Raw genomic sequence first — 26,417 nt, 5'->3', positions numbered from 1 at the left:
AAGGTCATTACACAATCTCTGAACTGAAGAGAAGCCAACTCTGATCTTGTGGACTGGAAATTTTACCTCCCCCCTAATAATCCCAGATAGGAAGAGGCTAATTGTGGTTATTCTGAGGAATACGGCATTGTGTACTTCAGCATCGTTATTATTGCTTCATGTGCCCTGGGTTCAAGCATAGAAAACAGATTGGGCTCTGACCCAAATTCAGGTCAAATCTACACATGCAGCAGAATGAAGTGGCAGAGGCGCTGAGGTCGTGCCGCTTCTCGCTGCACATGGAGGATATTGTTTTTGAATGTTCCCGTGTAGTAGATTCCCTGCAAGTGGAACACTAAGCACATCAGGAGATGAGGTTCTGCCTATCTTTCTCTTTGGTGCCATAGTTTTCTGTTTGCAAGAAGGGCATTCAGTAATGTGATCCTCACCTATAGTCCACCCTTGAGACTCTACCAACTCATTCCCAGGCTCCTGCTGGGGAGGGTGGGATATAAATCAAATAATAAATAAATAATTCCCACTGATATTCTGCTACCAAGTCTTTGGCAAGGGAACATGGATGTGCTCATCTGGAGTGGGATGGATGGTAACAAGTGTCCTCCTTTCAGAAAAGCTGTGAAGGCCACCCTTGTGCTCCTTCCTTTACTGGGCATTACCTACATGCTTTTCTTTGTCAACCCTGGTGAAGATGAAATATCCCAGGTAGTCTTCATCTACTTCAACTCTGTCTTGGAATCCTTCCAGGTATGGAAAACCTCATAGGAACTAGAGCTGAAATGAATTTGGGGCTGGGAGTATAGAATTCAAATAGAATCTTCTACCTTGAAATTGTTTGCAATAATTGAAATGTATTTATGTACTATTTAATGTAGTCTTTTAGTTAGCATCCCCCCCAATTAGCATTTCAGATAATAGATCCTGTTGAATATTTAAAGGTTTTAGAAAGAAAGTGAAAACACACACCATGATATATGGAAGGTGTAAAAATTGGCAGAGTAAACATAACGTTACTGCCTTCAAACTCACTAGCAAGGCTTAAGATTATCTCTCAAAGGTTGAATTTCAAATGGGAAAAGTGCAATTGAATCTGTTTTGTTTAGACTATAGCAAAACTGGTACACACCCAGCTCCAGGGATCATTTCATGTTCCCCTTCCCCACAAAGAAAGGAGCCCTCACCCCCATTTTTCCAACTAATAAGCTCAGCAGCCTCCTCCTCTTAGGGCTCAGCTAGGAAACCTGTTTGCAGAGACAATACTGAGCTCCAGAGCATGCAAAGTAGTGACAGTGTGCTGTTGAATATGTGAAGCTTGTATCTCATTCCCTCCTACTCTGTGCCTGTGTTAACCACAGGCCATCTCCCAAACATCTTGGATTATAAAACAAGGTTTACAGATCAGAGTTGAGCCCCAGCACTTGTCAATTTTTAAAAAGGAAATCAACCACTGGACATGCCCTATAGGAATCATAGGAAACACAGGGTAAAAGGCTGTGGCTATTTCTCTCTCTCTCCCCCCCCCAGTGTTTGACTGTGTTCTGTTCTTCTCTAATCAGGGCTTTTTTGTCTCCGTTTTCTACTGCTTCCTGAACAGCGAGGTGAGCCAGGGCGGGGGAATGAGTGGGTAGATGGTGGTCTGCTGGATCTCATCTTGCATGCTGACCAACTCTTGTGTAGTCTTTCAAAAAACAGAAGAATCGCCAGATCAGGGGGGTGGTACGGAGGTGAAAGCGATTACTCTGGGCAGAGACTGATCACCCTGAAGCAGAAAGGAATGAAACCTCAAACTTAAGAGTAATAGGATGACAGCAGAAGTGGAGCTTCTGCATGAGATCTGGTACAAACTGCCCCCATGACAATATCCCTACTGGTGGAAAGCTATCAGGAAAATGATGATAGAATTTCTGTATCCCTGGATTTTTTATGACCAATCCATTTCCCATTGAAGAATGTCATGTTGTGCTGTGTGTGTGTGCGTGTGTCGGCCGCCCCCCCCCGCCCCCCGGTAGAAAGGAGATTTTCAATACCTACAGCTCCTTCTACCACTGTCAACAAAAAATAAAACCTTCCACCTGCTGAAGCTTCCCTCTAACACGATGGGCAACCAGATGTGGTTGGACTCAGCTCTCAGCATAGCCAATGGTCGAGATGATGGGAGTTGGGAGTTCAGCAATAACTGAAAGGCCACAGATTCCCCACCCCTATTCTAAAACAACTGTGAAAGGCACAGGTTCCTTGTTCTCCATTTAACCTGGCACCCCTTGCAGGGAGGGCATTGGTAATTACCCTTTTTTGGTATTTGTTGATGTTTCTCCCCAGGTCCGCTCTGCGGTACGGAAAAGATGGCACCGGTGGCAGGACAAACACTCCATCCGTGCCCGCGTAGCCAGGGCCATGTCCATCCCCACCTCTCCAACACGCGTCAGCTTCCACAGCATCAAGCAGTCAACGCCTCTTTGAGGCTGCTCCAAACCATGGAGCTGATACTTTAGTAAAGTTGTGGGGGACAGGGCATGACTTGGCAGTCGCAAAGACAGGATTTTCATTCCCCCAGAGTTCTGGCTCAGGAAAGTTCTCAGAGATTGCTGTCCACATTATGTTGGCCTCTTTATGTGAGAGATCACTTGCATTGGAAGCAAATGTTTTGTATGGCCAGAACTGCAAGTCTTTGAAGGATCCAGTGGCTCTGAAACAACAGGAAGGCCAAGGCCTTCAACCCCAACATTTATTCCTTAGAAAGTGTGGCTTACATCACTTCCTCGTGCCATTTGGAGCTCTTTGCTCTCTTTGCTTATAGGTCCGGGAAAGGCTATCAAATCACTGTGGAAAGAGCAGAGGGGTGGATGGTTCACTTTCCCGAGTACAAAACCTGGGATGTCAAATAATTCCCCACAGGCGTTGGTTGACAAGCAAAACCAAAGGAAGATATTCTTTTTAGAGCAGCAAGACCAAACTTGGGAACTCCTTGCTACAAGATGCTGAGATGGCTATTAGCATAAATGCCTTTTTAAAAAGATCTGAAGGATTTGTGAAGGACAGATGTGGCTAATATCCAATAAAAAGCCAAAAGCATAAATTCCATATTCGGTGCTGCTGCCTACCTGATCCTGGGGATTAAAAAGAGCAGGCAGACATCCCCATCACGCCTGTCTGTGAACTTCCTTAGGACATCTCTGTGACTGATGCTCAGAATCCTGAGTGGGAGCCTGCAGTACCATTCCCGTGTCCTTGCTCATTCATTCCAGCAGCAGCAGGTGCTGCTGCTGCTGCTGCCAAAACAGAAGCTGAAGCCTTTGGAATCCTCTGCCTCAGCAAGGCAACCCACCCACCCAGTAACTCCATGATCCACTCAATAGTTGTTTGGGTTTCACCAAATTTCTCCTGTGGAAATCCCCCTTGAGCTTGAAAGTAGAGTGGGGGTATTCATGCATTTGGCTTTGGTATCTCTTAATAAAGAAAACCACCATCCCAGCCCCTGCTTGTACTTTTCTATTCTTCTGGAATTATATGTTGGACCATTAATCTAAACTAGGGCATTTTTCCAACCCAGGGGAATAAAGCCAGACCTGTCTGTAGTCTGTAACAGCACCACACACGTGTAGCAAACAGCACTGGTCACAAAATTCAGCACCCTGAGAATCTCAGCTTTTTGTTGCGTTTTGAAAAGCAAGCTTCTAATAGATTTGAAAGTATATGAACAACGCCTGGTGAAATCTCAGAAGCTAGGGAGCAACAGCCTGAGCAGGATTCCTGTGGCCAGGAGGAAATGTTTCATTGCCCTTTCTCATTATCAACAAAATATAGGCTAATTTGCATAATTTACACAGGCTACACTATTTGATTCAGCTTTTTGCCGAATTTGGATTAACTTGGTGCAAGAATTTTATTTTGAGCAGAACATATCCTGCACCAGGTCTCACACCAAGATTTCCATCAGAAAATAATGGTTCCATCACCAGCATTTTAGTTGGGGCTCACTGGTCAGATATTAGAATCTACTCAGGTATCAGCATCTGTGTCTCTTGTGGAATGCATTTGCTGAGGTGGTTTATCTCAGTGCATGTCATGAGTAATCTGACCAATGTAATGCCTCAACCAGCCTCTAGAAATGGCCTAGTCATTTGTTAATAACTTGGAAGGCGGAGAGAGTGCAAAGGAAGCCATGGAGCCATCAAGAATTGATAGTGAAGTACTGATGCAGGGATTCCATATCTGTCAAGCGATAAGACTCTTCTAATTGGCTAACAGCAATACCTACTCCATATCACATAACCCAAGTTTAATTTAAAGCAGGCCTGTGTAACTTATGGACCACCAAGCCAAAAACAAATCTGCTAGCAGATCACAAAACTATTTTTGGTGCTTGTGATTGCAAATACTGGGTTAAATCTAGACTGAGGTTGCAATCTAATACACACCTTAGTCATTACTAACTTGTCCCATTGATCTTATTGGGTCCTAAGGCATGACTTAGTCTGGACCCAACCCAGAGTGTTTTTTTTAAGCAGGTTCTCTCACCATGTCGCTAGTGAGCGGCATTCAATTTGGTGGTCACAAGTTGGGCAGACCTGGAATATCAAGTCATTCAAAGCATTGTCAAACAATGCAAAACACCTTTTGGCAAGATCTGCGGGCGAATGATCTTGCAGCAATAAACCATTGCGTGAATATGATATTACAGAGGACCATGAAAGGAACTAACCATTGGTGGAATGACCCACACCAATACCTTAATAGAACCACAGTTCCAATACATACATACAGTAGGGCCCCACTCATACAGCGGGTTACGTTCTGGACCCCCACTGTACAGTGAAAACCGCTGTAAAGCAGAACCCATTGAATGGCACGCGATGCCCAAAAACTGCCATAAGAGCGGAACAAGCGCCGTATGACTGGGGCTTTAGTCTAATTGAGACTACTGTATTAGCGAACCACTGTAAAGTGGGGCCCTACCGTACAGTTCCAACTATTGCTGAACTTCTCCCTCTCTACATGACTACTGATGTGAATGGTACTCCTTCCTCAAGGCCTAGCTGATCAGCATCCACCTTCTTGCTGCATCTGACAGTCCCCACTCAAAAACGTATGTATCAGTGGTCTGTCAAACCAATTCCCTTGTTTTCTCACCCTTGTCATTCAAAGGTCAGGACAGAATCAGAATGGATTTTGCTGAATCATACTAAGTGCAACCCTAACCATGTCTTACTCAGAAGACTTCTGTTGAATTCATTGGGGTTACTCCCAGGTAAGGGGTTAGGATTGTTGCCTAACTTCTTAAACTCTTCCACAGACAATGGGATCCAGGGTAGTTTGGGCAATTGTGCTCAGGGCCACTCCAGTTTCCCTATGCATGTTTTAAAAATGCACGTAGGCAAGAAAAAGGATGAAGATGCACATGCAATTGTAAATGCACTGTGACAAAAGAAAATGGCATAAATTCAAAATGTGACAGTTCTTCACATCTAGACACTTGTCAAATGAAGGTGAATGGCCTTGAGCCTAGCAATACTCATTCTGAAGATCTGTCCTTACCAAACCCAAAATACTTGTACAAAATTCACATTTTAAGTCTTGAGAGGTGCAAAATATCTTCTTTGGGGGGAGGGAGTTGCAAAATAGGCTACTGGATTCATTTACATCTACAGTTTTGGATTCAACATTTTTCTGTGTTGGTTAAAGACACTCCATGCTAAGATTTGATAAAACGAAGTTCTACTGTATTAGTCCTAAATCAGGTATTATTAATCCTGTCCCTACTCTACAGCCCAGGCCAAGCCACAGACCTTTATGGCCCATCCCTCTAATCCCACCCCTAGCAATAAAACACCAGTTAAAAAGGTACCAGGAATGTACAAGCAACTGGAGAAATAATACTGGTCTGGTAAACTACCATACAGCTGGGAACAGTCTTGGTGCAGGCCAAGGGGTTTTCAGCCCTACTCAGCAGCAAACCTTACTACTCTCATCAGAGCTGGAAAACACATGGTTGTAGAAACCAGAATCCCACCCCCCAAATTGTTCTAGTCCACAATTCCCACCAGACTCCTCCTGTTTTTTCTGTCAGTCTGCTTTCTTAGGAGCTGGTGGTGAAGGAAGCACTATAGCCCCTTTTGAAGGCACCAGCCACCTTGTCCCAAATCCAGCAAGCAGCAAACAATTCAAATCCTGCCACAACTCACTGCCCCATTCCCTGCTTCTGAACTGCTCTGAAGGATCAGTGACTGTCCTTCCTTGTTTTAGCTTGTTTTTCTCACTCTGGTCCTGGGTCTTCCAGTGCCTTTGGGCCTTGTGATAAATCTTGTTTACTGATAGAAGAGAAGCACAAACCGTGTTGGATCCTACAAGCTGCACGCTCAACCCATCCCCAGTTTATGCATTTACCAGTGTGTTTCTGTGAGAGGAACTCAACAGCATGACCAAGTGAACCATTTTGTCTCCAGAAGTGGGCACTAAGCACTTGGGAGAAGCCTCATTGGACCTCTCTTCCCACAAAAGGAAACAGGCAGTCTGATTAAGAAGAGATTGTTGGCCAAAAAGACCAAGGGTTAGCGTGTTGGGGGCCCTAATGAAGTTTACAAAATTATGGGTGTGGGGGGAGGATAGGTGATCATGTGCTCGGTGATGTTAGGAAAACAGGCACTTTGTGTGTGTCTGTGTGAAATGCATGCCTGTGATCACACTGTAGCTCACAAGGAATGATGACTGCTTACAATTGTTAGTGCTGTCAATCTGGGGTACTTCCACTCCCCAACCACAAAGGTAGGGTACCTAATCCCTCTCCCCCAGACTTTAAATACTGTGCCCAACAGGATCACACTGTCTGGAGCTAAAGAGCTCAATCAAAAGTCCAGGGAATGTAGCTGAAGTCCCACCCAGGGACTTTGGTTGCCCATCTACTTCCAACCTCACCCAGACAATGGGGGCCCCACCTAGAGCTCAGCAGGAGGCTTCAAGTAGAAAACAAAACAAAACTGCCAGGCTTTCCAGAAAACACAGATTGGGTCCCAAAATATAAGCTACCCCCCATGCTCTCTTAGAACCTGGTCTGCCCCCCACTGCATCTACCCACAGCTGGGCCTCAGATTCAGCTGAGAAGCCCACTGGTCACAAGGGACTGATGAAGGGCAGGGTTGCAGGAAAGCTACCAACAGATCAAAGAGAACTGGAACAGAAGGGAAGGCGGGTAGAGGAGGTCACAGCCCAGGGAAGGCCCAACGAAGCAGCACCCACAGGACTTCGGGCTGCCGAAAAGACAGTGGGCCCAGATGCTGGTGGGTGTGGCCCTGTACCATGTGTGTTGGTGTGGGAGAGTGGCTCTGGGGCATCTGGCACCCTTTCATGTTCGTGCTGTTGACGTTCAAGAAGGGTGGCAGCGTCTGCTGCAGAGGTGGCCAGCAGACGGGCACTCTGGTGACGAGAGGCAGTGGTTGTGGTGGGCAAGCTGCCGTGGGTGCGCTGGTGTCGTTTGAGATGTGCCCGACGAGCAAAGCGCTTTCCACAGGCTGTGCAGGGGTAGGGGCGCTCCCCAGTGTGAGCACGCTGGTGGATAAGGAGCTCTGAGCGCTGCAGGAAGCGCTTGGCGCAGACAGAACAGGCATGAGGGCGCTCCCCACGGTGCATGCGCCTATGCTTGCTGAGGTTTGAGCTGACACTGAAGCGGCGGCCGCACTCTGTGCAGACATAGGGCTGCTCCCCAGAGTGTGAGCGCACATGGATGGTGAGGTCTGAGCGCTGCAGGAAGCGCTTCCCACACTCTCCACAGCCGTAAGGGCGCTCCCCTGAGTGCAGCCGCCGATGCTTACTGAGCGCCGACCGCTGTGTGAACCGCCTCCCACATTCCCCACAGGAATAGGGCCGGTCAGGTTCTGGGGGAGGAGAGGGTGGTGGTGGAGGCGTTGCGAGGCCCCCGCCGCACTCCACGCAGCGGCGTGACCGCCGATGGCGCTCCAAGTGGCAGCCCCAACGGAAACGCCGTCCACAGTCATGGCACTGGTGAGGCTTTTCCACTGCGTGACGTTGCTGATGCCGTTCCAAGTTCACAAGGATTCGGAATCGCTTGCCACACTCCTCACAGGCATGGGGTTTTCGGGGTTGGGCTGAAGCAGAGTTCCCTGCTGGAGAATGAGCAGTTGGAGGCCCTACAGAGTTCAGAGGCAAGACAGGAGACGATGCAGAGGCAGAGTTGGGGAGAGGAGCCAATGCAGAGTTTGGAGGTGAGCTGGAACTTGGTGGTGGGACAACAATGGCTCTCCTGCATGGCCCACAGCGGTGGGGTTTCTCTCCTGCAGGTGGGCGCCGCCGTCTCTGGGTACAGCGTTTTTTTTGCCACCCTGAGAAGAACTGGGCTCTTTCGCCAAAAGGTGGCCAGACTCTTCCAGCATCCTGGGAGTCCCGGCTCATGTTGTGGAGTGGATTGCAGCCGATGCTCTCCCTAGGCTCAAGGCCTGCCCCCCACCTCGTTCCTGCAGGGGTCTGCTGATGGACAAGGCTGTTCTTACATCCTCTGGCATCCCCAAGAAAAAGCTTCCCTGAAATTGATTGCTTTTGTCCTGCCACCATCCCTGGACATAAGAGGGGCACTTGCAGCTCATTCTCAGGTGGCTTTCTAGACAGGATGGGTGGTCCTTCCACTGTTCCAGCACGTGTGGCCTCCAAGTTGTTCTGCCCACCTGTTTCATCACCTGCTGAGACAGAAATTATTTATTTGTTTAACAAGTTAGATACCATCTGATTGTAAGAAAACCTCCAAGTGGCTTACAAGAACCATTAAAATTAATAAAAACAATTACCAAAAAGTAATTAAAAACATTTAAAAGACAATTAAAACAGCAGTAACCTACAAAGAAATTAAAACACATCAATATCTATGTGTCTGGATAGTCTTGCCTAAACAGAACGTTTTTAAGTAGGCACCAAAAAGAATACAGTGAAAGTGCCTGCCTGATGTCAACAGGCGGGGAGTTCCAAAGAATAGGTGCTGCCACACTGAAAGAATAATTTCTCAAAAGTGGGGAATGAGTGTCAGGTGGCACCTATAATAATGCCAGTTCCACAGACTGGTCGAGTGGGCACATGTGGGGTAAGGTGATCCTGCAAGTAAAATGGCCGCAAGCTATTAAGGGCTTTATATGCCAATTGTGACACCTTGAACTGGACCTGGTAACAAACTGGCATCCAGTGAGGATCTCTGAGCAGAGGTGTTATATGCTGACAGGGTCTCACTCCTGTCAGTATCAGTGCTGCAGCATTCTGCACCAACTGCAGTTCCCAGGTCAAGTGCAAGGAAAACCCCACAGAGTGTGTTGCAGTCATCCAGTCTTGAAGTCACCAATGCCTGATCTACTATGGTCAAACTCTCTTGTTCCAGGAACAGTCATAGCTGTCATACTAGGTGCCACTGAATTACCTTTTATCAGCTGCACTTGGTACAGCAAAAGTGGATACATCTTAGCATGTTGGAAATAAGAATAAAGGAATGTTTACAACAGGCGTGGGGAGTATTTGGCCCTCCAGATGTTGCTGAACTACAACTCTCATCAGTCCCAGCAAGCATGGGCAGTGGCTAGGGATGATAGAAGTGGCAGTTCAGCAACATCTGGAGGGCCAAAGGTCCCCCACATCTGCTGTACAAGATGAAACTGGACCTTTCTCTTCTATAGTCTTAAGGGGCTATACCTGGTCAGCCTTACAGAGTGTGGTGGTGTCAGATCACAGAGGGGCTCAGTGGTAGGGCACATGTTCTGCATGTAAAAGGGCCCAGATTCAGTCTCTTTAAAAATATCTTGTGGAGGAAAGACTTCTGGCCAAAACCCTGAAAATCTGGTACCAATCACGGTAAAATGGCCTAGACCGGGGCAGGGTGGAACCTTTTTCAGCCATGGACCACTTTCACTTCTAGGCAACCCACATGACAGTGGTGAGCAGGGGAAGAGGAAAAAGCGGGCAGAGCAATGAATATTAATTGTCCCTTTGTACAATAAGCTTCTTTCCACACATACACCCCCTATTCTCCATCCAGGCAATCATCAGAGTTCAAGGATATACTGAAGCCCTGCAAAAACACACATGGAAGATGCAAAGAAGGACCAGTGAGGGATGTGGCCTGGGGAGAAGGGGTGTGGCTAGGGAGGGGTGTGTGTCTTAGGAAGACTCCTGATGTTCAGATGGAGAGGCCAGGTGGGCCACATCTGGCCCTTGGCTCCCCATCCTGGGCTGGACAGACCAATGGTTTCACTTTATATAAGACAGCTCCTTAGGAAAGTACTGAGACAGATTCTTGGTATGTTGGACTCAAGTCATTTAGTCCTTTATAGTTTAAAATCAGCCCTCTGAACTGTATCTGACATTAATTGCTGGAATCTGCACTCTACAGTGCTTAAATCCCCATCGACAAAGACATTTGTCCCCCACGTCACAAGCAGACAGAAAACAATAGTGATATTTTTATTCTGAATTATTGGGATTCTGTTTGCCCTGTGCTAAAAAAATAAAACCAAAAACCAAATTTGACTCCAAGGCAGGCCAAATTCTACAACTTGAGTAAACTGCAAATTCTGAACATATCTGACTATTTTGCATTAATCATTTGAAGCACAAGGTGCTACACAGAAAAGAAGGGTTGAGGAGGCAGGGAATGGAGTGATGGGTGCCCAAGGAGAAAGGCTAGGCCAGGAAAAGCTGTCACAGTATGTAGGGGTGGAGAGTTTTGAGTAATTAACAGGAAGGCAGAGGGGAAACATGCTGCCTGGAAGCCAGGGAAGCCAAGATGGGGTGAGGAGGCTGGCTCTGAATATCACATCATGATCTGAAATAATCAGACAAATCTTTGGCTGCAGATCTTACAAACACTTTTTAAAAAAAATTGTAGTATTTGAGTGGTGCAAAACCTGCCTGCTACACCCTTGTTGGCCGCCCAAAGCAAGATGCCCAGGCTTCAGTGCCCCATTCATTCCAGCCAATGCCTTTACCTCCAGGTCGGAGGCTCCTGGCCACTCTTTTGCGCTGCCGGACTCTTCCCTGCTGCTCCTGCTCCTTCACCAGCTCTCTTAGCATCTTCTCCACCTGTGCCTTGCCAACAGTCTGCAGGATTACCCCGAGCTGCCTCCGGAAGTCTGGCAGGATCCCTTCTTCGCTCGATCCGGCTGTAGTTGCCACTGCTGCCGCTGCTGCTTGCCCCTGCAAAGGTGCCAGCTGCCCTTGCTCAGGTTCCATTTCTAGCCCTGTAAAGGAAAAGATGGTGAAAACAAAACAAAATGAATGCCAAGCTCTGCTCTGAACAGAAGGTCCAGTGAGCCTGTTGCCCTAGGCGTGAGCTAATTTACACAGTTCTTGGGCAGGGCCTGTGAAATTCTGCAGGAAGGGAGCCCAGATTGTGCCATCAATACAATTTGTGCAAGACCATGTGGCTATCTTTGTCCTGCTCCAGTAAAAAAACAAGAAAAGATTTGGAGACATTTAATTACAGGGCCAGTTGTGGACCTATGTTAAAGGTTGAGTCGGCTGAATCACATTCCGCCACCATAATGAGAAATTGAGGGTGAAGGAACTTCTAGGGTTTAGAATTAGAAAAAGTTTCATTGGACTGATTTGAAACTTAACAGTGTAGGCAAGGTACATTTGAGGATTGTCCATGCCAAGTTTGGAGTAGAAATGATAAGAAATTGCTTATTTTGCATAAGCCAAGCATTTGACAAGGTCTCTGCCATGTTGATAGCTGCGGTGAGTTTTTCTTCCATAGACTCTGATGGGGTGTTTTTTCCAGAGAGCTTTCTCCAGTTGTATTGCGTCTTTTGGGAATGGTTTGTTATGTCAAGGGTAGTGCAACATGTTTGTTTTTTTAATTTAAAAAGGCATTTCTGTGGCCAGTGCTAGTCAATGGGATTTCATGAGAAGGTTCCTCCGCACATGCTCAGGATGAGCCTGTTGTGGGACACATTTAAGTGGAGAGGGAGTTGAATGGGATATTAGGCAGAGTTGAAAGTGAGCATCAGACCAAGTGAGTCAGTTGAAAATGACAAGAGGGTGGCTGTGCGAGGGAGAAGAGAGATGACATCAGGGGTGGGGTGGATACTTGTGGCTGGGGAAAAATGGCCTGGTGGGCCAAGTTAGGAACCTGGCAGGCCTAATTTTGCAGGCCATGCTGGCTCTAGGTGTTAGCCACTGCTGTAGCTTGGGTAGGAGGGGGAAAATGTATGAAAGGAATGGCAGACTTTGGTGTGAACGGCAAGCTGGCATTTGTTAGTGCTTGAACCAGAGCACCTGACAGTTTGTAAATGATGATCCATAATTTCTACAAAAATTAATAAATACAATATTTAGGAATGTAACTGGAACAACCTCATATAGCAGAACAAAGGTGGGGAACCTCAAGGTCAAGAACCACATGTGGCCCTTTGGGCCTCTTTATCTAACCCCCAGGTATTCCTCAGACCATGGCATCTTTTTCCAGGCTGCACCTCTCGCTGGCCCTGCTTCATGTCCGCCTTGAATGCTTTTGCTTGGCTGGAATGTGTCCTTTAACATTAATGAGCTCTTGCTTGCCTGGATGGAGAGATGGGGGTGTAGACAGTTCTATTTCCACACAGTCTATTGTACAAAGATAAGAGTCACATTTGTTGCTCTGTCTACTTTCACCTGGCTTCACCCATTATGAGCATGTGGACGGTTATCCACAAGGGAATGTAGCCCTCAGGATGAAAAAGGCTCCTCACCCCTGCAACACTGGAGCAAACTCTAGTTTCACTTTCAGTACTGGTGTAGAGGTGGGCCACATTCCCACCATACGTTTATTCCACTATTATTCCACTTTAAACAGTCATGGCTTCCCCCAAAGAATCCTGGGAAGTGTAGTTTGTGAAGGGTGCTGAGAGTTGTTAGGAGACTCCATTCCCCTTTGAGAGCTACAATTCTCAGAATTCTCTGGAAAGAGGGACTGACTGCTAAACCACTCTGACAAGTGTAGCTCTGTGAGGAGAACAGGAGTCTCCTAATAACACTCAGCACCCTTCACAAACTACACTTCCCAGGATTCTTTGGGGGAAGCCATGACTGTTTAAAGTGGAATAATAGTGGAATAAATGTATGGTGGGAATGTAACCGTGGGGACTTCCAACTCCTGAGGAAGATATTAGCTCTACTCTTTAAAGTAGCTGAAAAGAAGGAGAAGAAGGATTTGTAGCCCACTCTGTCTTCACTGAGAAAAAACAATCCTTTCTCATAAAGGACTTACCAGGAGCCAAGCCTCTGCGCCCTCGGGTCTCCGTGAAGGCAGTTATCCGGGGCCAGCTAATGGCAATTTCTTCCGCTAAGAGGAGAAGAGCAGAAAACAGGTCAATAAGCCAAAGAAGATACTCTCAGGGAAGAAAAGAGTTGGTTAGGCAATGGCCTTTGGATGCTATATATGCAGGAAGGTAGAGAAGCAATTTTATATGGACTTAAAAATCAATGACATCTCTCCCCCCCAATGACCCATCAAAGTATGTATCACTATCATCATAATTTATTACAGGTTACAACAATTTTAAAATACAGCATTAAAAACACCTAAAATCCCAAAATAGGGTGGGTCCTAAAAATATATGTCTCAGTTGTGAAAGGCCAGGGTAAAGAGGTGTGTCTTCAGCATTTGCCTAAAACTATCCAATGAAGTTGCCAGATGTACCTCGGTGGGGAAGGAGTTCCAAACCTATGGGCCACTACAGAGAATGCCCTCTCCCACATTTCTGAGGGTGGCAGAACTACCAAAAGGGCCCCCTCTGCTGAACTCAACACCCAAGACAGTCTATAGGGAAGGAGGCATCTTTCAGATGTTTGGGACCTAAGTCGTTTAGAGTTTTAAACACAAGCATGAGCATCTTGAATTGGGCCCGGAAACAAACTGGCAACCAATGTAATATCCAGTCCCCACCTTACTTTGTGGTGCTACATCTAGGCACAGGACACGGGGTGATGCAAACTGGCATCACAACAACACAATTTCCAGGTGATAGCTCAAGGTGGTACAGAGCTATTTTTAGTTTTGGGGCAGGAGACAACATATTGTATGTTTTAGTGGTTTTTAAACTATGTTTGGTGGAACCTGGGATTCTTTGGAAGCTTACTAAGGTTTCCTCAGAGAGAAGAACAGTAATAGTATTCCCTGAAAGATTGCTAATGGTGGACAAGCTATTTTCTATGCTATGCTTTGGGCTCTCATATATCTACCATGAACATAAGAAGAGCCTGCCTTCTGGACCAGGCCAATGGCCCACCTAGTCCAGCATCCTGTTCTTATGCTGGCCAACCAGATGCCTATGCAAAGCCTGCAAGCAGGACATGAGCACCACAGTGCCCTCCCCACTTGCAATTCCCAGCAACCAGTATTCAAAGGCATATTGCCTTCGACACCAGCCCGCAGGTTGAGCCAGTGCCCCACATGAATTGTGTGCACGCCACAACATGCCACACACGCTAGTGTTCCTTGTCTGTCAAGCAGATGTTGGTGGTAACGGAAACTTGCTGATTATTTTGTTTGCTTTACTGGGCTCTAAGTGTTGCTACCTGCCTCATTCACATGATGGGACAAGGTACAAAGAAGCAACTACTCTCTAGTAAAAATGTCAGTTTTACTTGGTACGCTGAAAAATTTGCTTGCCTGGAGCTTCCATGAGGCTGACACTATAATCTGTCTTGTCAACTGCTTAGAGGTTTTGTTACAATCAAGCAGTAAATAAATTTTGTTTAAATAAATAAATAGTATGAGGTACTGATGCAGTAAGCAGCATACCTGAAGCTTAAATGTGGCTCAGCACTTGGGCACAAATGATGAAAATATTTCATTCAGGAATGCTGGTAAGTTGAATCTGTGAATGCGTGTGTGTGTACACGCACACTGTCAAATTTAGTATGGTATCATAAAGTACTAGGCATCTTAGCCTCCCCAAACACAGAACTTGCCTTCTGGCTCTAGGAGCACGTGGGTAAGGTTCAAGTTCTAGTCTGACGTAGACATTTTAAACAGTGGGATCCCTTACCCAGCGAGATCACTGTTTCATAGCTCTCCTGCATGTCGGCACACAGAGGTACTCTCTTGCTAGAAGTCTCTGAAGCCTTTCTTCTCCCTTTTGGCAAGAGAGTCTCTTGACAAGCACCTAAATCAAAAAGAATTGAAACCATTTGTGTCATGTGATGGCCACAAGAAACCTTTCTAGGGCAACCCAGTGATCTTGATGATCAGCTCTATGCAGCAATGGGGTGAAATTGGAGGCAATGGGGTGAAATTGGAGGGTGGTGGGAAAGAAAGACAAAACAATGTTTTAAGGGGGCAGAGTTTGTCATATTGTGAGATGGGAAGCAGGAGAGAAATCTGGCTTGCATAACTTCAGGATTGCATGCTTCTGTATTTGCCTCCCCATTTCCTGGGATATGCTGAGGGGGCGCTACTCTGAGAGCTTTCTTTTAGGAAAATAAGACCGATGGCTACTTGGTATGAGGCCTTCTCAAGAGAGAAGCCACAATTATGGTCCCGGGAACCCCCTCCCCAAAGCAACACTATGGGTTATACCCAATGTTAATCATATTCTGGGTAGACCCATTGAAATTAATAGACATTAGCAATGCTCATTTGTTTCAGTGGGTCTAATACTGACGAACATTATATACAACCCTATTTAGTTCTGACCCCAGGTTACGGCTTGTTTATTCCCCCAGGCTTTTTATTGTAAGCAGTTATATTTTTAATTTTGGTAGACCAGCAGAGTATATTGGTTTTATGCAGTGTTTTTAAGCGGTTCTGTGGCTTTGTAGGTACTTCTTTCTAGAATGACTTTTATATTTATATGGCACTTGAAGAGTTTTCCAAGTACAGCAATCCTGGAATATAGGTCAGTTTCATTACCCCCATATTATACTTTGGGGGGAGGGCAGGGGAAGAGGACTAAGAAGTAATGTCTTACTTAAGGAGAACGACTGAGCTTGTGGCCAAGGATGGAGATATAAATTCAAATAAGTAATCGTTTGGGGGGGGGGACCACTGACTTGTTTTTTGAGGTGTGTGAACACAGCGATGTACCAAGAGGTTGTAAACATGAATTGGACTGAAACAACCAGTCAACAAGCTGTGCCAATATATTACACATGTTGCATAATAGCATCCTTCAGGAAGGATTGAGAAGAAACATGCTGCACGTAGTGATGTGATTACACATCTCACATACCTACTACATGCCATTATATACTCTTGCTATGTACAGTGAGCTGGGCAGCAGCAAGAAGTCCATGTTTTCTCCCACTGTGCCAGACTGTACAGCATTTGATCCAGGAATTTTTCCATATATTGCTGTAGATATTATTCCTTAGGAAAGCAGAACAAGGGGACAGTGCAATAAAACACAAAGGAACGGTAGGGGATTAAGTTACCCAAAACTTGCTCACAGCTGTGAAAGGAATACTAAATGACTGTAAGGAACCCTAGGCCACTTTGAACATTATGAACTGTAGCCAACTATGTTTTACTCAAGAGTAGAACTGACAAAATTAATGGACCTAAGTTAGTCATGTCCATTAATTTCAATGGATATGACTAATATTGGATACAACCCTATGATTTTTATGCATACACCTAAAGAAAGAAAGCTTTAAATATACATCTAAACCTCAGATTTGTGAATGTGATTAACAAATATTTAAAAATACGTGCCTCACACAGGCTGCAACTTCCCACTGAAATAAACCTGGATATCTGTGTAATGTGCAAAACTGCCCTTCATTTCTATGTACTGTTAGCACTTTATGTTCCTAAAAGTATTTGTTTAGTTAGTTATATTTTAATTCATGGTTCAAAATCCTAACAGCCCAGCTGGCTTGTCTGGTGGACAAAAACCACATGCAAAGTAGTAGCACAAGATATGAACAAATTCCAGAGGGGCAGTAGAGTTAGTCTGTTGTGGCAAACAGCAATCCTGTTGCATTCTAAAGACAAACAATTATACAGTATTATGACAAGCCTTCATGGCATGGATTAGAACCATTTCCTCAAATACATGGAACCCGATCCTGAAGGACCCAAGCTTGAGTTAATCGTCTTCCAACTCTGTGTGTGAATACTTAAACAAATAAAGTAGCATGGAAACAGAACTACTACACTAGGGGAATAAATCCATGCAAAAAGGTTTGTGCTGGATAGGTACGCACATTAAAGGTGTTGCCGAAAAATCGAAGCAATCCGGGGGGGGAGGGGCGAGAGGGAAGGAAACCAGAAATTATAGGGAGCGGCACACTTTATTGGGAGGGTATAAGTATCTGTTGAAAAGTGAGGAAGGGGGCCGTAGAGAAACGGGTGTAAAGGATACAAAAGGCGATTGCAAGAAACTCGGCCCTTCCCACCCCCTCCCTCCAAACTGATCCTCCACGTTACACAGAATACCTCCCCCCCCCGCTAGTCTAAGTCCAGGATCTTCGTGCAGTCGGTGTTTTATCTCCAAGGCAGCAAAATGACCGCGCTGCATTGCAATGATGTTACCACCCCCACCCTGGGGTCCATCTATGTCCTGCACAGCCTCCATTGTTTCCTCCTTGTGCATCGGACCTTGAAAAGGTGGCGACGGGAGGAGGAAGGAGGGGAGAGAGATCGAAGAGGCCGTGTTGTCCTTGGCACATTCCGCCCCCCCCCTTAATTCCAGATCATTTACCTGTAGCTAGCCGGGGACTGCAAGCGGCCTGCTTGAGAACGGTGAAGGCCGGTTAGAGACAAATCCTTGCCCCCTTCCAGGGAGCTGGGATGAGGGGGGGGTCTTAGGGGAAGCAGCTGCAAGCTGCAAAATCCAGGAAGCTCAATTCTACATCCTGGCTAGAGAAAAGAATTAAAGAGAAAGACCTCCCTTTCCTCCTACAGCAGCTAAGCAGGCCCTCTTGTGGCTGATGGGTCTCTTTTCTTTACTAGAAACTCCCCGTGTGCGGCTCTTTTTTCTCTTTCCCCTTTTTTGTTCATAGTTTGGAAAGTAACGGACTAAGGATTCTGCCACCTCATTTTTTTGTCGCACTTGTAGACAGGAATAATATGATCCAGGTGACTGGGGACCAGGCTGTATTATTATTGTTGTTGTTTGTTGTTGTTAATTAGTTGCTTGATACCCAAAAGTCCCCAAGCAACTTACACAATGTTCAAATAAAACTATTAAAACAAAACAATAAACAACAAAACAATAGCAATACCACCCCCACACAGCCATATAAAAGTTTGGCAGCATATTAAACATCATCTCAATCAGTCAAATACCTAGGAGAAAAGATACACCTTTACCTATCACCGAAAAGATGTCAATGACGACACCAGGCAGACCTCACTGGGGAGCATATTCCACAGATGGGGAGCCACAAATGAAAAGGCCCTCTCCCTTGTCAGCACCCTCCAAGCTTCTCCCAAAGGGGGGATCTGGGGAAGGGCCTCAGAGGAAGATCTAAGGGTCCAGGTAGGTTTATATTGGGAGAGGCGTTCCAGAAGATATTGGGATCCTGAGCCATAAAGAGGTTTATAGGTCTAAACCAGCACTTTGAATTGGGCTTGGAAATGTACAGGCAGTCCATGCAATTGGGATAGGTGTTATATGCTCTGTTTGCCTTGAACCCGTCAACAGATGGGCAGCTGCATTCTACACTAATTGAAGCTTCTGAACCTTTTTCAAAGGCAGCTCCACATACCAAACTACAAACCCGCTCCTTCAGAGAAAGTGTGACCCCATCTAGAGCAGGCCGCACACCACTCAGCCAGTCAGAGGAACCACCCACCAACAATATCTCAGTCTTGTCTGGATTAAGCTTCAGTTTATTGGCCTTCATCCAGTCCATTATCGCAACCAAGCACTGATTCAGCACATTCACTGCCTCACCTGCAGAAGATGAAAAGGAGAAACAGAGCAGTGTGTCATCAGCATACTGATGACAATGCACTCCAAAACTCCATATGACCTCATTCAGCAGTTTCATGTAAATGCTAAGTGTACCCACTTAATCTTTCTCTTTTACTTTGTTAAAAAAAAAGCACATCTAGTCTGATAATGGGGATCAAACCTCATTTAAGCCATACCTCTTCTTGTTTTAATTAAGATGAATTTGACAATGACTCCAGTTTAATGTTAAAAGCATGAAAGTATATTAAGGATTATTGTTAATTGCACTGGGGTACTAGTATACAGGGATGAGATCTGAGACAGTTATTACCTCCAGTTTAAATTCCTATGCAGTCTGATAAACCCCTGACAGCTTCAGCTGAAAATCTCCTGAAGGTAGGAATAAAAATACAAATACTGGTTTGGAGCCAACCTAAGCTAGTTGGACTTAGACCCCTTCAAAATCAATGGGACTTCCATGCAGGTTGGATCCAATCTGCTGAATAGTTAATTCTGGTTATCTTAAAGCTAAACATAACATGGCTTATTCATAGTAAGCAACATAAAAGATCAATAATGTAAAGGGAAAATGGAACACATTTTGGGAGAATCTAGTGGAAAACTAATTTTGGAAAGGGAAATTGGAGGGATCAGGGAGGGAAATTATTTGGGGATGAAATCAGTTGAAGAGGACAGGCTTAGGAATTTTTTTTTAATGTGATGAAGTCTACCTTGGGTTATGTTTATGATTTTGGGCAAGTCACTTGTCTCCATCTAGTCCTGAACTCTGTGTATATCTGGCCAGCCAAATGTCTCTGGAATTATTCAAAGTGGTGCATGAGAGCAACAGCATTCCTGTTATTGTGCTCTGCATCTGGTATTCAGATATACAAACAGGGCCCTGCAGGGTGTGTCAAAGGGATCCCTATCTATCACTCCCAATAACAAAGACGCAACACATGTGGCAATGCCATAAACTTTATTAACCAGCATCCGGAATGGAGGAGATCCTGAAATGGAAAGACAAATGTATGAGGTTGCCAATCAATCACTCCAGTGCTACTGCTCTACAACAGAGTATGAGAGAAGAATGAATGCTCAACCAGTCCTCATATCTCAGCACATCCCCATGGGTGCAAGACTATAGTGACGGTGATAATACTCACCCTTGCCTCTTTGGAGGTTGCAGGAGAACTGTGTGCAGGAGCAGCTTATTCAGCTGCATGTATCTGGGCTGTGATCTCACAAGGCCAGAGTGCTCAGAAGTGTGTGGCCAGCAGTGGTTGAAGCAGTGGAGTGTCTGGCCTTTGCCAACACAAAGCTTACCTGCATGTGAGGATGAATGTCTCTCCTCTATGTGAGAGACACTGTTCCCCGCTGTTGGAGGAAAAGAGATTTATAGCAATACAGTTCAAACAAGACACAATAATTACATATGGCAAAAGCAATGTGGGAGACAGTTACAGCAGTCATATTTTGTAGCAAAAGTCCCCTGTTCCCTTGCTTACCTGTGTGGGATGCCTTGTTCTAGCATCCCTAGTTGAGGGAGTAGGGTAGGAGGTTGCTGTTAGGTCTTTTTATCTGGAATCCCAAAGTGAGGTACCTCTTGGGGTTCCAGGCAGAGAAGCATTAGCAATGTGCTCAAGTTCCCATGTAAAACCAGAATGTTTTATGCAAAGTGACCTTTCCTCATTGTTTCCCTCACCAGAGTTCATCCTTGTGAGCCCAGAGAAATATAGTCCCATGCTACATGGAGTCCCAAGATTTGGAATTAGTTGCCATCAACTTTGGAATTGGCTGTCATCAATATGCTGATAATAGTCAGCTCCAGCTCCTCTCTTTCCTATCTCAATTCAGGAAGGATGTGGAGGTTCTGAACTGATGCTTGAGACTAGTGATAGGATGAATGTGGGCTACCAAGCTGAAATTTAATGCACACAAAACCTTTATACTCTTGGTCCTTGATCAAGGTCCTTGATCCAGTGATAGGGTGGCAACCTGTTCTTGACGGGGTCTTAGTCTCCTTGAAAAAAAGACCACCAACAAACATACAAAAATATAATTCTCTATCATTGGAGATAGCAGGTGTTGACCGCACTCACCATATGCTCAGAGGCACATGTTACCAAATTATTCCAAGCTACACAGGAAGTGGATTGGACTGTGAAAGAACAACCCAAATGGTGTCTGCATTTTGACCAATTTGTAGGGCAGTACAATATCTCAGAGAGGATGTCAAGTCTCCTGCTCCCCTGGTGCCCAATTTCCCTGCTTTTTAAAGTTTGATAGAAATAGCTGTGGGCTATAGGTACGTTCTTAAACTGCAAGGGTTTTTTTTGCCTATTAGTGAATTTCCCTGCTTTTTAATCCGGGAGGTAGGAAATGGGATCCTGTGCAAGTTTGCTGAGAATGGATTGATCATTTGCATGCTTACTGAGTTCAATGGGATTTACTCCCCTGCAATCATGCTTAGGATAGGTGAAACTGACCACAGGGGATGTGGAGGGGGGGAGGAGGAGGAGGAGGGAGGGGAGGAAAGGCAGAGGGGAGGACTGGGAGGGGAGCAGGCAGGAGGGGTAGGGGTTGAGGACAGGTTTGATCATTTGCATGTTTATTGAATTCAGTGCGATTTATTCCGTGCAATCATGCTTAGGATAGGTAAAACTGACCGGGAGGAAGGGCTGGAGTGGGCAGGGGAGGAGAAGGAAGAAGGAAGAGGGGAGGGGAGGAGGAAAGGAGAGAAGAGGGGAAGGAGGGGAAAAGCAGGTCTGATGATTTGCATGCTTATTGAGTTCAATGGGATTTACTCCCCTGCAATGATGGTTAGGATAGGAAAAACTGACCATGCGGGAGGAGGAGTGGGAGTGGGAAGGGAAAGGAGCATATTGGAGGGGGGAAAGGAAGGGGGAGGGGAGGGCAGGTTTGATCATTTGCATGCTTATAGAGTTCAATGGTATTTACTTCCATGCAATCATGCGTAAGATAGGTAAAACTGACCATGAGGAGAAGGAAGAGGAGGGGGAAGGGGAAAGAGGGAATTGGAAGGGGCTGGGGATGGGGAGGGAGGGGCAAAGGAAGGGGGAGGGAAGGGGCAAGAGGGAGGGGATAGGAGGGAGAAGGGAGGGAGTGTTTGATCATTTGAGTTCAATGGGATTTATTTCTATGCAATCATGTTTGAAAATGGAAATGGACTGCCTTCAAGTCAATCCCCACCTATGGTGACCCTTTGAATAGGGTTTTCATGGTAAACAGTATTCAGAGGTGGTTTTACCATTGCCTCCTCTGAGGCTGAGAGGCAGTGACTGGCCCAAGGTCACCCAATCAGCTTCATGGCTGTGTGGGGATTCAAACCCTGGTCTCCCAGGTCATAGTCCAACACTGACGCAGGGAAGGGGCAGGGAGGGGAGGAGATTGGATGGGTGAGCACTGGGCAGAAGGGAAGCCCCTTTCCTTTCCAAAAGGAAAACATTGTGAACAATATAATTATTTTTCAGGTTTCCCCCCACCTTTTTATTCTACAGCAGGCACATGTAGCCTCCCACCCAAATTTAAACCAAAGCTTTCCCTCGCCACATCCACACCAGGCCTTTATTTCACTTTGGACAGTCATGGCTTCTCTCAAAGAATCCTGGGAAGTGTAGTTAGTGAACGGTGCTGAGAGTTGCTAGGAGATGTCCTGTTCCCCTCACAGACCTTCAATCAGAGTGGCTGACTGTTAAACCAGTCTGGCCACTGGAGCTCCCTCAGTGGAACAGGAGTCTCCTCTCAGCACCCTTCACAAGCTACACTTCCCAGGATTCTCTGAGGGACGCCATGACAGTCTCAAGTGAAATCAAAGTCTGGTGTGGGTGTGGCCCCCTGATTAGGCCAGCCCAGCAGCTGTGAGTCTGGCTTTTAGAATTCTGACAGTTGGTTCTTACTGAGCATGCCCTGAGTTATCATAGGCTGCCAGCCAAAATTTATTAAATTAATTAAAAATAATCCAGGCATTTTTTTAACTTTTAAACTGCAGAAGACGAAGGTCAGAGTATGGGGCAAGGTCAGTATTAGGATTACAGGTACTCTGTGAATATGGCTGATTTTTTAATGAATTTCAACCGATTATGAGAACTCTCAGAGAAAAAAGTCCAAAAGGGCTCGGGGGTTTTTTCCCTCTGTTTTTAGACTTTGAACTCCCTATTCTCTCTGACTGTTTTGTGTATCGCCATGAAAATTGAGAGGGTTGTTAAGCAAGTGTTTCTGAGTTCAGAACTATAAGTTTTATAAGGTTTTGTTTTGAAATGAGCTTATGGGAAGCATCAGAATGGCATGGGGGTATACTCAATTTAACACTGCAGAATGTGAAAAACCCACGCTGGCTATAGTATACAGCCACTCTTGTGGCTGTATAATTAAAAATATTTACTGTCTGTTTGTCAAAATATTTCAAGGTGGTTTACAGTAAAATATATTAAAAATACAGCAATGATAAACCAGCAGCATCAACAGTCACAATATTATGAGAAATTACTGGCATCAGTACCAGCCAAAGGCCTTGGTAAGCTGGTAAGTCATTGCTGGCTCATGAAATTTAACTCTCTGGGGAGAGGCTATTGTAAAGAGCGGGTGCCACAACAGAAAAGGCCCAGATCGCTGTTAAGATGAGTTTCCATTTAGGCTTCAGCACAACCAGATTTTCAGATGACCGTAGTGACCTGTCAAGGAGTTCCCTCAGTTTCAAAAGTCCTAATCCTATTTTGGTCACTGTCTATTTCCCAGTTAAGCAGGAGCCCATACAGATGAGAAAGCTGGAGGGACTCAGGCTTAGCCAGCAGGTATCTTCCTGACAAATGGAGAGGATGGTTATTTTACCTCACACCAGTTTGATATGTGGTTTTTTTAAAAAGTGGGCTGTTTAGGTTCAGTCCTGCGCATGTGTGTGTTTGGTTTTTATTTCAAAGAAAATGTGCTGTGCTTATTTACTGGGCAATAAGTCTGATCGAACACAACGGGAGTTACTTCCGAATAAACACGTTTAGGATCGTGCAGCAAATACACTTTTAAGGCTGCAATCCTAGGCGCACTTTCTTGAGAATAAGCCCCCTTGAACACAGTGGAACTTACTTCCAAGTAAGCATGCCTAGGAGACATGCCCTGTCACACTATAAAAGAAAGGGTGTGCGCGTGTGTTTGCTCTCGTGACGAGATCGCTGAGCTTACCCAGCCCGCGTGTCTGTCTCTGAGGCGGTTGTTTGGCGCGTCGAAGCGGCTGCGCTGGGCCGTCAGCCCGCCCCGAGAGGCGCTTGTGTCCCTTCCTCCTCCTTTCCCCGCTGCAGGGCCGGGCCGGGCTCTGGCGGTTGATTGGGGCGGTCCCAAAGGAGGAGTCCACAGCTTGTTCCGAGCCGCCCGCTTCGTCAGTCAGCCAGTGCCGCTTCCTTTTATCGGTCGCGCTTGAAGCGTTTATACGGCCGTTGCCTCGACAGACTTCCTCACCCAACTCAGCTTGCCATGGCCGCCCGCGGTGGGTTTTCGCTCACGCCGCCGCCCCCGGGAGGGCCCCTGCCGGCTGCCTCCGCGGCGGCTGCCGCCCCTCCTCTCCCCGCCCCAGGACCCGGAGGAGGGCTCTTGCGAGGATCCAGTCCGGCCGGGGCTACCCCATACCGGCCCATGGGGCATGCCGCTCAGTTCCAAGTAGGTGGGCAAGGCACGTGCGCGCGTGGGGCTATGACTGATATAATCGCTTTGAACACTGAAGTGCTATCGAAATCCTAAAAGCATTATACCTGTGGGAAGGGCAGGGAGCATGAGGAAGGGGATTGATGTTGATCACCAAATGAGGGGGGGGGAGAGACCAGCGTATCGGGACATGTGAAGAGATCGTATAGATTCACTTGGAGGAGCGTAAGTCTTTCCTTGGTGTGTACGCATGTGGAGGGATATTGGGGATACATAAGGAATATATTAGCGTTCTAAGAATGTATCCCCGGGTTGGGATATCGGGGTTCTGAAGGCAAGAGGGGCAGTGGGTGTCTCGGGGAGAAGAAAGGGCGTCTGTGGGTCTGACAGATGTAACTTGGGAGTGGTATTGGGGTAGGAGGCAGGCAGAAAGGCTTTCTTGCGGAAGCAGAAGTGAGGGGTGTACTTCTGGTTGGGTGACTTGAGAGCTGTGGGGTGCCTCTAGGCGTATCTGTGGTGGGAGCATCCCCGTGTTGGGATGATTGCTGAGTCCGAGAAGTTGGGGCAGCAGTATCAGGATAATGCCTGCTGAGAGGAGGAGATATTTGGGGATTGTGAGAGAGGAGCCACTGCGAAACGTCCTTGAAGAGCGGCCAGTATCTGAGTCTAGGGCTTTCCAAAACTTTTTTTTTAAGCTAACATGTTTTGGTTGGGTATTAGCTGCCTGGGTGAATGCACTTTTAATGCTTGGTGGACTTTTATTGTGATATATACGAGGCTACTGGTTGAATTACTGGTGTTATCTACCTCAGGCTCTCACCGTGGAGCTTAACATCTAAACAAAGGGCAGGATGTCTTGGAGTGGGGCACTGAGGGACACTGAAGTCTTGGGCTGTGCCAGCTGGACACTGTAGGTCTAGGTGGATGTCTTTGTCAGGAGGAGGGGAAGAGTCTGTAGTGTAAATGGGGGGGGGGCTGGTTGATGAAACCCTGTGCACATTTACTCAGAAGTAAACTCGTCTTCTTCAGTGGGACTTTCTGTCCCTAGGAATCTGTTTAGATTTGGAGCCTGTGAAAGTTTTATTATGGCTCTGTGGTCCTGGAGGCTTGGATTGTAGAGAGGCTACAATAAAAATGTGGGTTATCTCCAAGCACCAGTGTCACAACTAGCTATGAAGGTAGAGCTTGTATCAGCTAGTTGGGTTTATCGCAGTGGTAATCAAACTCCCCCCCCCACAACGCTTGAATGTTGCTGAGGGACATGGTGGACCACTTAATGATTTTCCTGCCTGGTGGAGCAATTATAATGTGCTGTGCTAGAGGTGGTATGATTTTTAATTGTACATTGATTTTTATAATTAATCTTACATATTGTATTATAATTTCAATTTCATAGAATTCAGATTGTAATACAATATATCAAATAAAAGAAGCAATAAAAATACAGTGAAAAATCAATATGAATATTTAATGTGGTCTTCAATCATAAATCCACAGATGTGCCACAGACCACCTGAATGAAGCTCGTGGACCATTGGTGGTCCACAGAACACAGTTTGTGAGCCTCTGATCTATTGGATCTTTATGTAAAGAGTCACATGGGGTAATAAGACTGGCTTTCTAGCTTTCTTAAGTAGGTGAGCAAAGCTTTCTAGAACATCTGGTATGGGTTGACTGTATAAAAAGCAAATAGGTAAATAAATAAATAAATTTGGGAAAAAGTAAAATGTCACTTGGAGAAGAATCTGAAATAGTTTTCTTGAAACTTGAATTTGTTCCTTTTGGCTTGTAGCTTTTGTCTGGAGCAGAATTCCCAGTCCCATCCTGTTCTCCCCACCAACCTTTGATTATACAGTAGTCTTTTTAATATTAGAGTTGTCTCCTCAGCAGTTCCTGAAG

At 45.9% G+C, this 26,417-nt stretch overlaps 3 protein-coding genes and 1 long non-coding RNA gene across 7 annotated transcripts in view; 2 read left to right on the top strand and 2 right to left on the bottom strand.

Annotated features, from left to right (window-relative positions):
* Window positions 1–3,388, top strand: part of CRHR1 (corticotropin releasing hormone receptor 1) — an 81,516-nt gene extending 78,128 nt beyond the window's left edge. For all 3 annotated transcript variants that reach the window (XM_061588907.1, XM_061588906.1, XM_061588908.1), the window contains 3 exons: window positions 609–744; window positions 1,554–1,595; window positions 2,317–3,388. In XM_061588907.1, coding sequence (XP_061444891.1) covers window positions 609–744; window positions 1,554–1,595; window positions 2,317–2,457 — 319 coding nt within the window. In that variant the 3' untranslated portion in view covers window positions 2,458–3,388. The remainder of the gene's footprint in view (window positions 1–608; window positions 745–1,553; window positions 1,596–2,316) is intronic.
* Window positions 709–17,835, bottom strand: LOC133366140 (zinc finger protein 696-like). Of its 2 annotated transcripts, none has more exons than XM_061588903.1 (5): window positions 17,667–17,835; window positions 15,012–15,128; window positions 13,229–13,303; window positions 10,968–11,219; window positions 709–8,684 (listed from the first exon to the last, which is right to left on the bottom strand). In XM_061588903.1, the coding sequence occupies exons 2-5, from the start codon at window positions 15,043–15,045 to the stop codon at window positions 7,153–7,155; spliced, it is 1,893 nt and encodes a 630-aa protein (XP_061444887.1). In that variant the 5' UTR covers window positions 15,046–15,128; window positions 17,667–17,835; the 3' UTR covers window positions 709–7,152. The 2 variants fall into 2 exon arrangements, with proteins under 2 accessions (XP_061444887.1, XP_061444889.1); XM_061588905.1 differs by having other exon boundaries at window positions 709–8,681; window positions 17,667–17,834.
* A 1,999-nt stretch (window positions 17,836–19,834) lies between these two features.
* Window positions 19,835–24,487, bottom strand: LOC133366749 (uncharacterized). The gene is made up of 3 exons (XR_009758475.1): window positions 24,063–24,487; window positions 20,030–20,240; window positions 19,835–19,873 (listed from the first exon to the last, which is right to left on the bottom strand). It is a non-coding gene; the product is annotated as an uncharacterized LOC133366749 (long non-coding RNA).
* The window catches only part of SMARCD2 (SWI/SNF related, matrix associated, actin dependent regulator of chromatin, subfamily d, member 2), a 46,163-nt gene continuing 43,777 nt past the window's right edge, over window positions 24,032–26,417 (top strand). The window contains exon 1 of the mRNA XM_061590203.1: window positions 24,032–24,533. Within this exon, the coding sequence (XP_061446187.1) occupies window positions 24,351–24,533 (183 nt within the window). The 5' untranslated portion in view covers window positions 24,032–24,350. The remainder of the gene's footprint in view (window positions 24,534–26,417) is intronic.

This window comes from Rhineura floridana, chromosome 11 (assembly GCF_030035675.1).
Source record: "Rhineura floridana isolate rRhiFlo1 chromosome 11, rRhiFlo1.hap2, whole genome shotgun sequence".
NCBI classification, from domain to species: domain Eukaryota; kingdom Metazoa; phylum Chordata; class Lepidosauria; order Squamata; family Rhineuridae; genus Rhineura; species Rhineura floridana.
The sequence above is the reverse complement of the archived record's forward strand: the minus strand, read 5'-3'. Positions and strand labels throughout refer to the sequence as shown.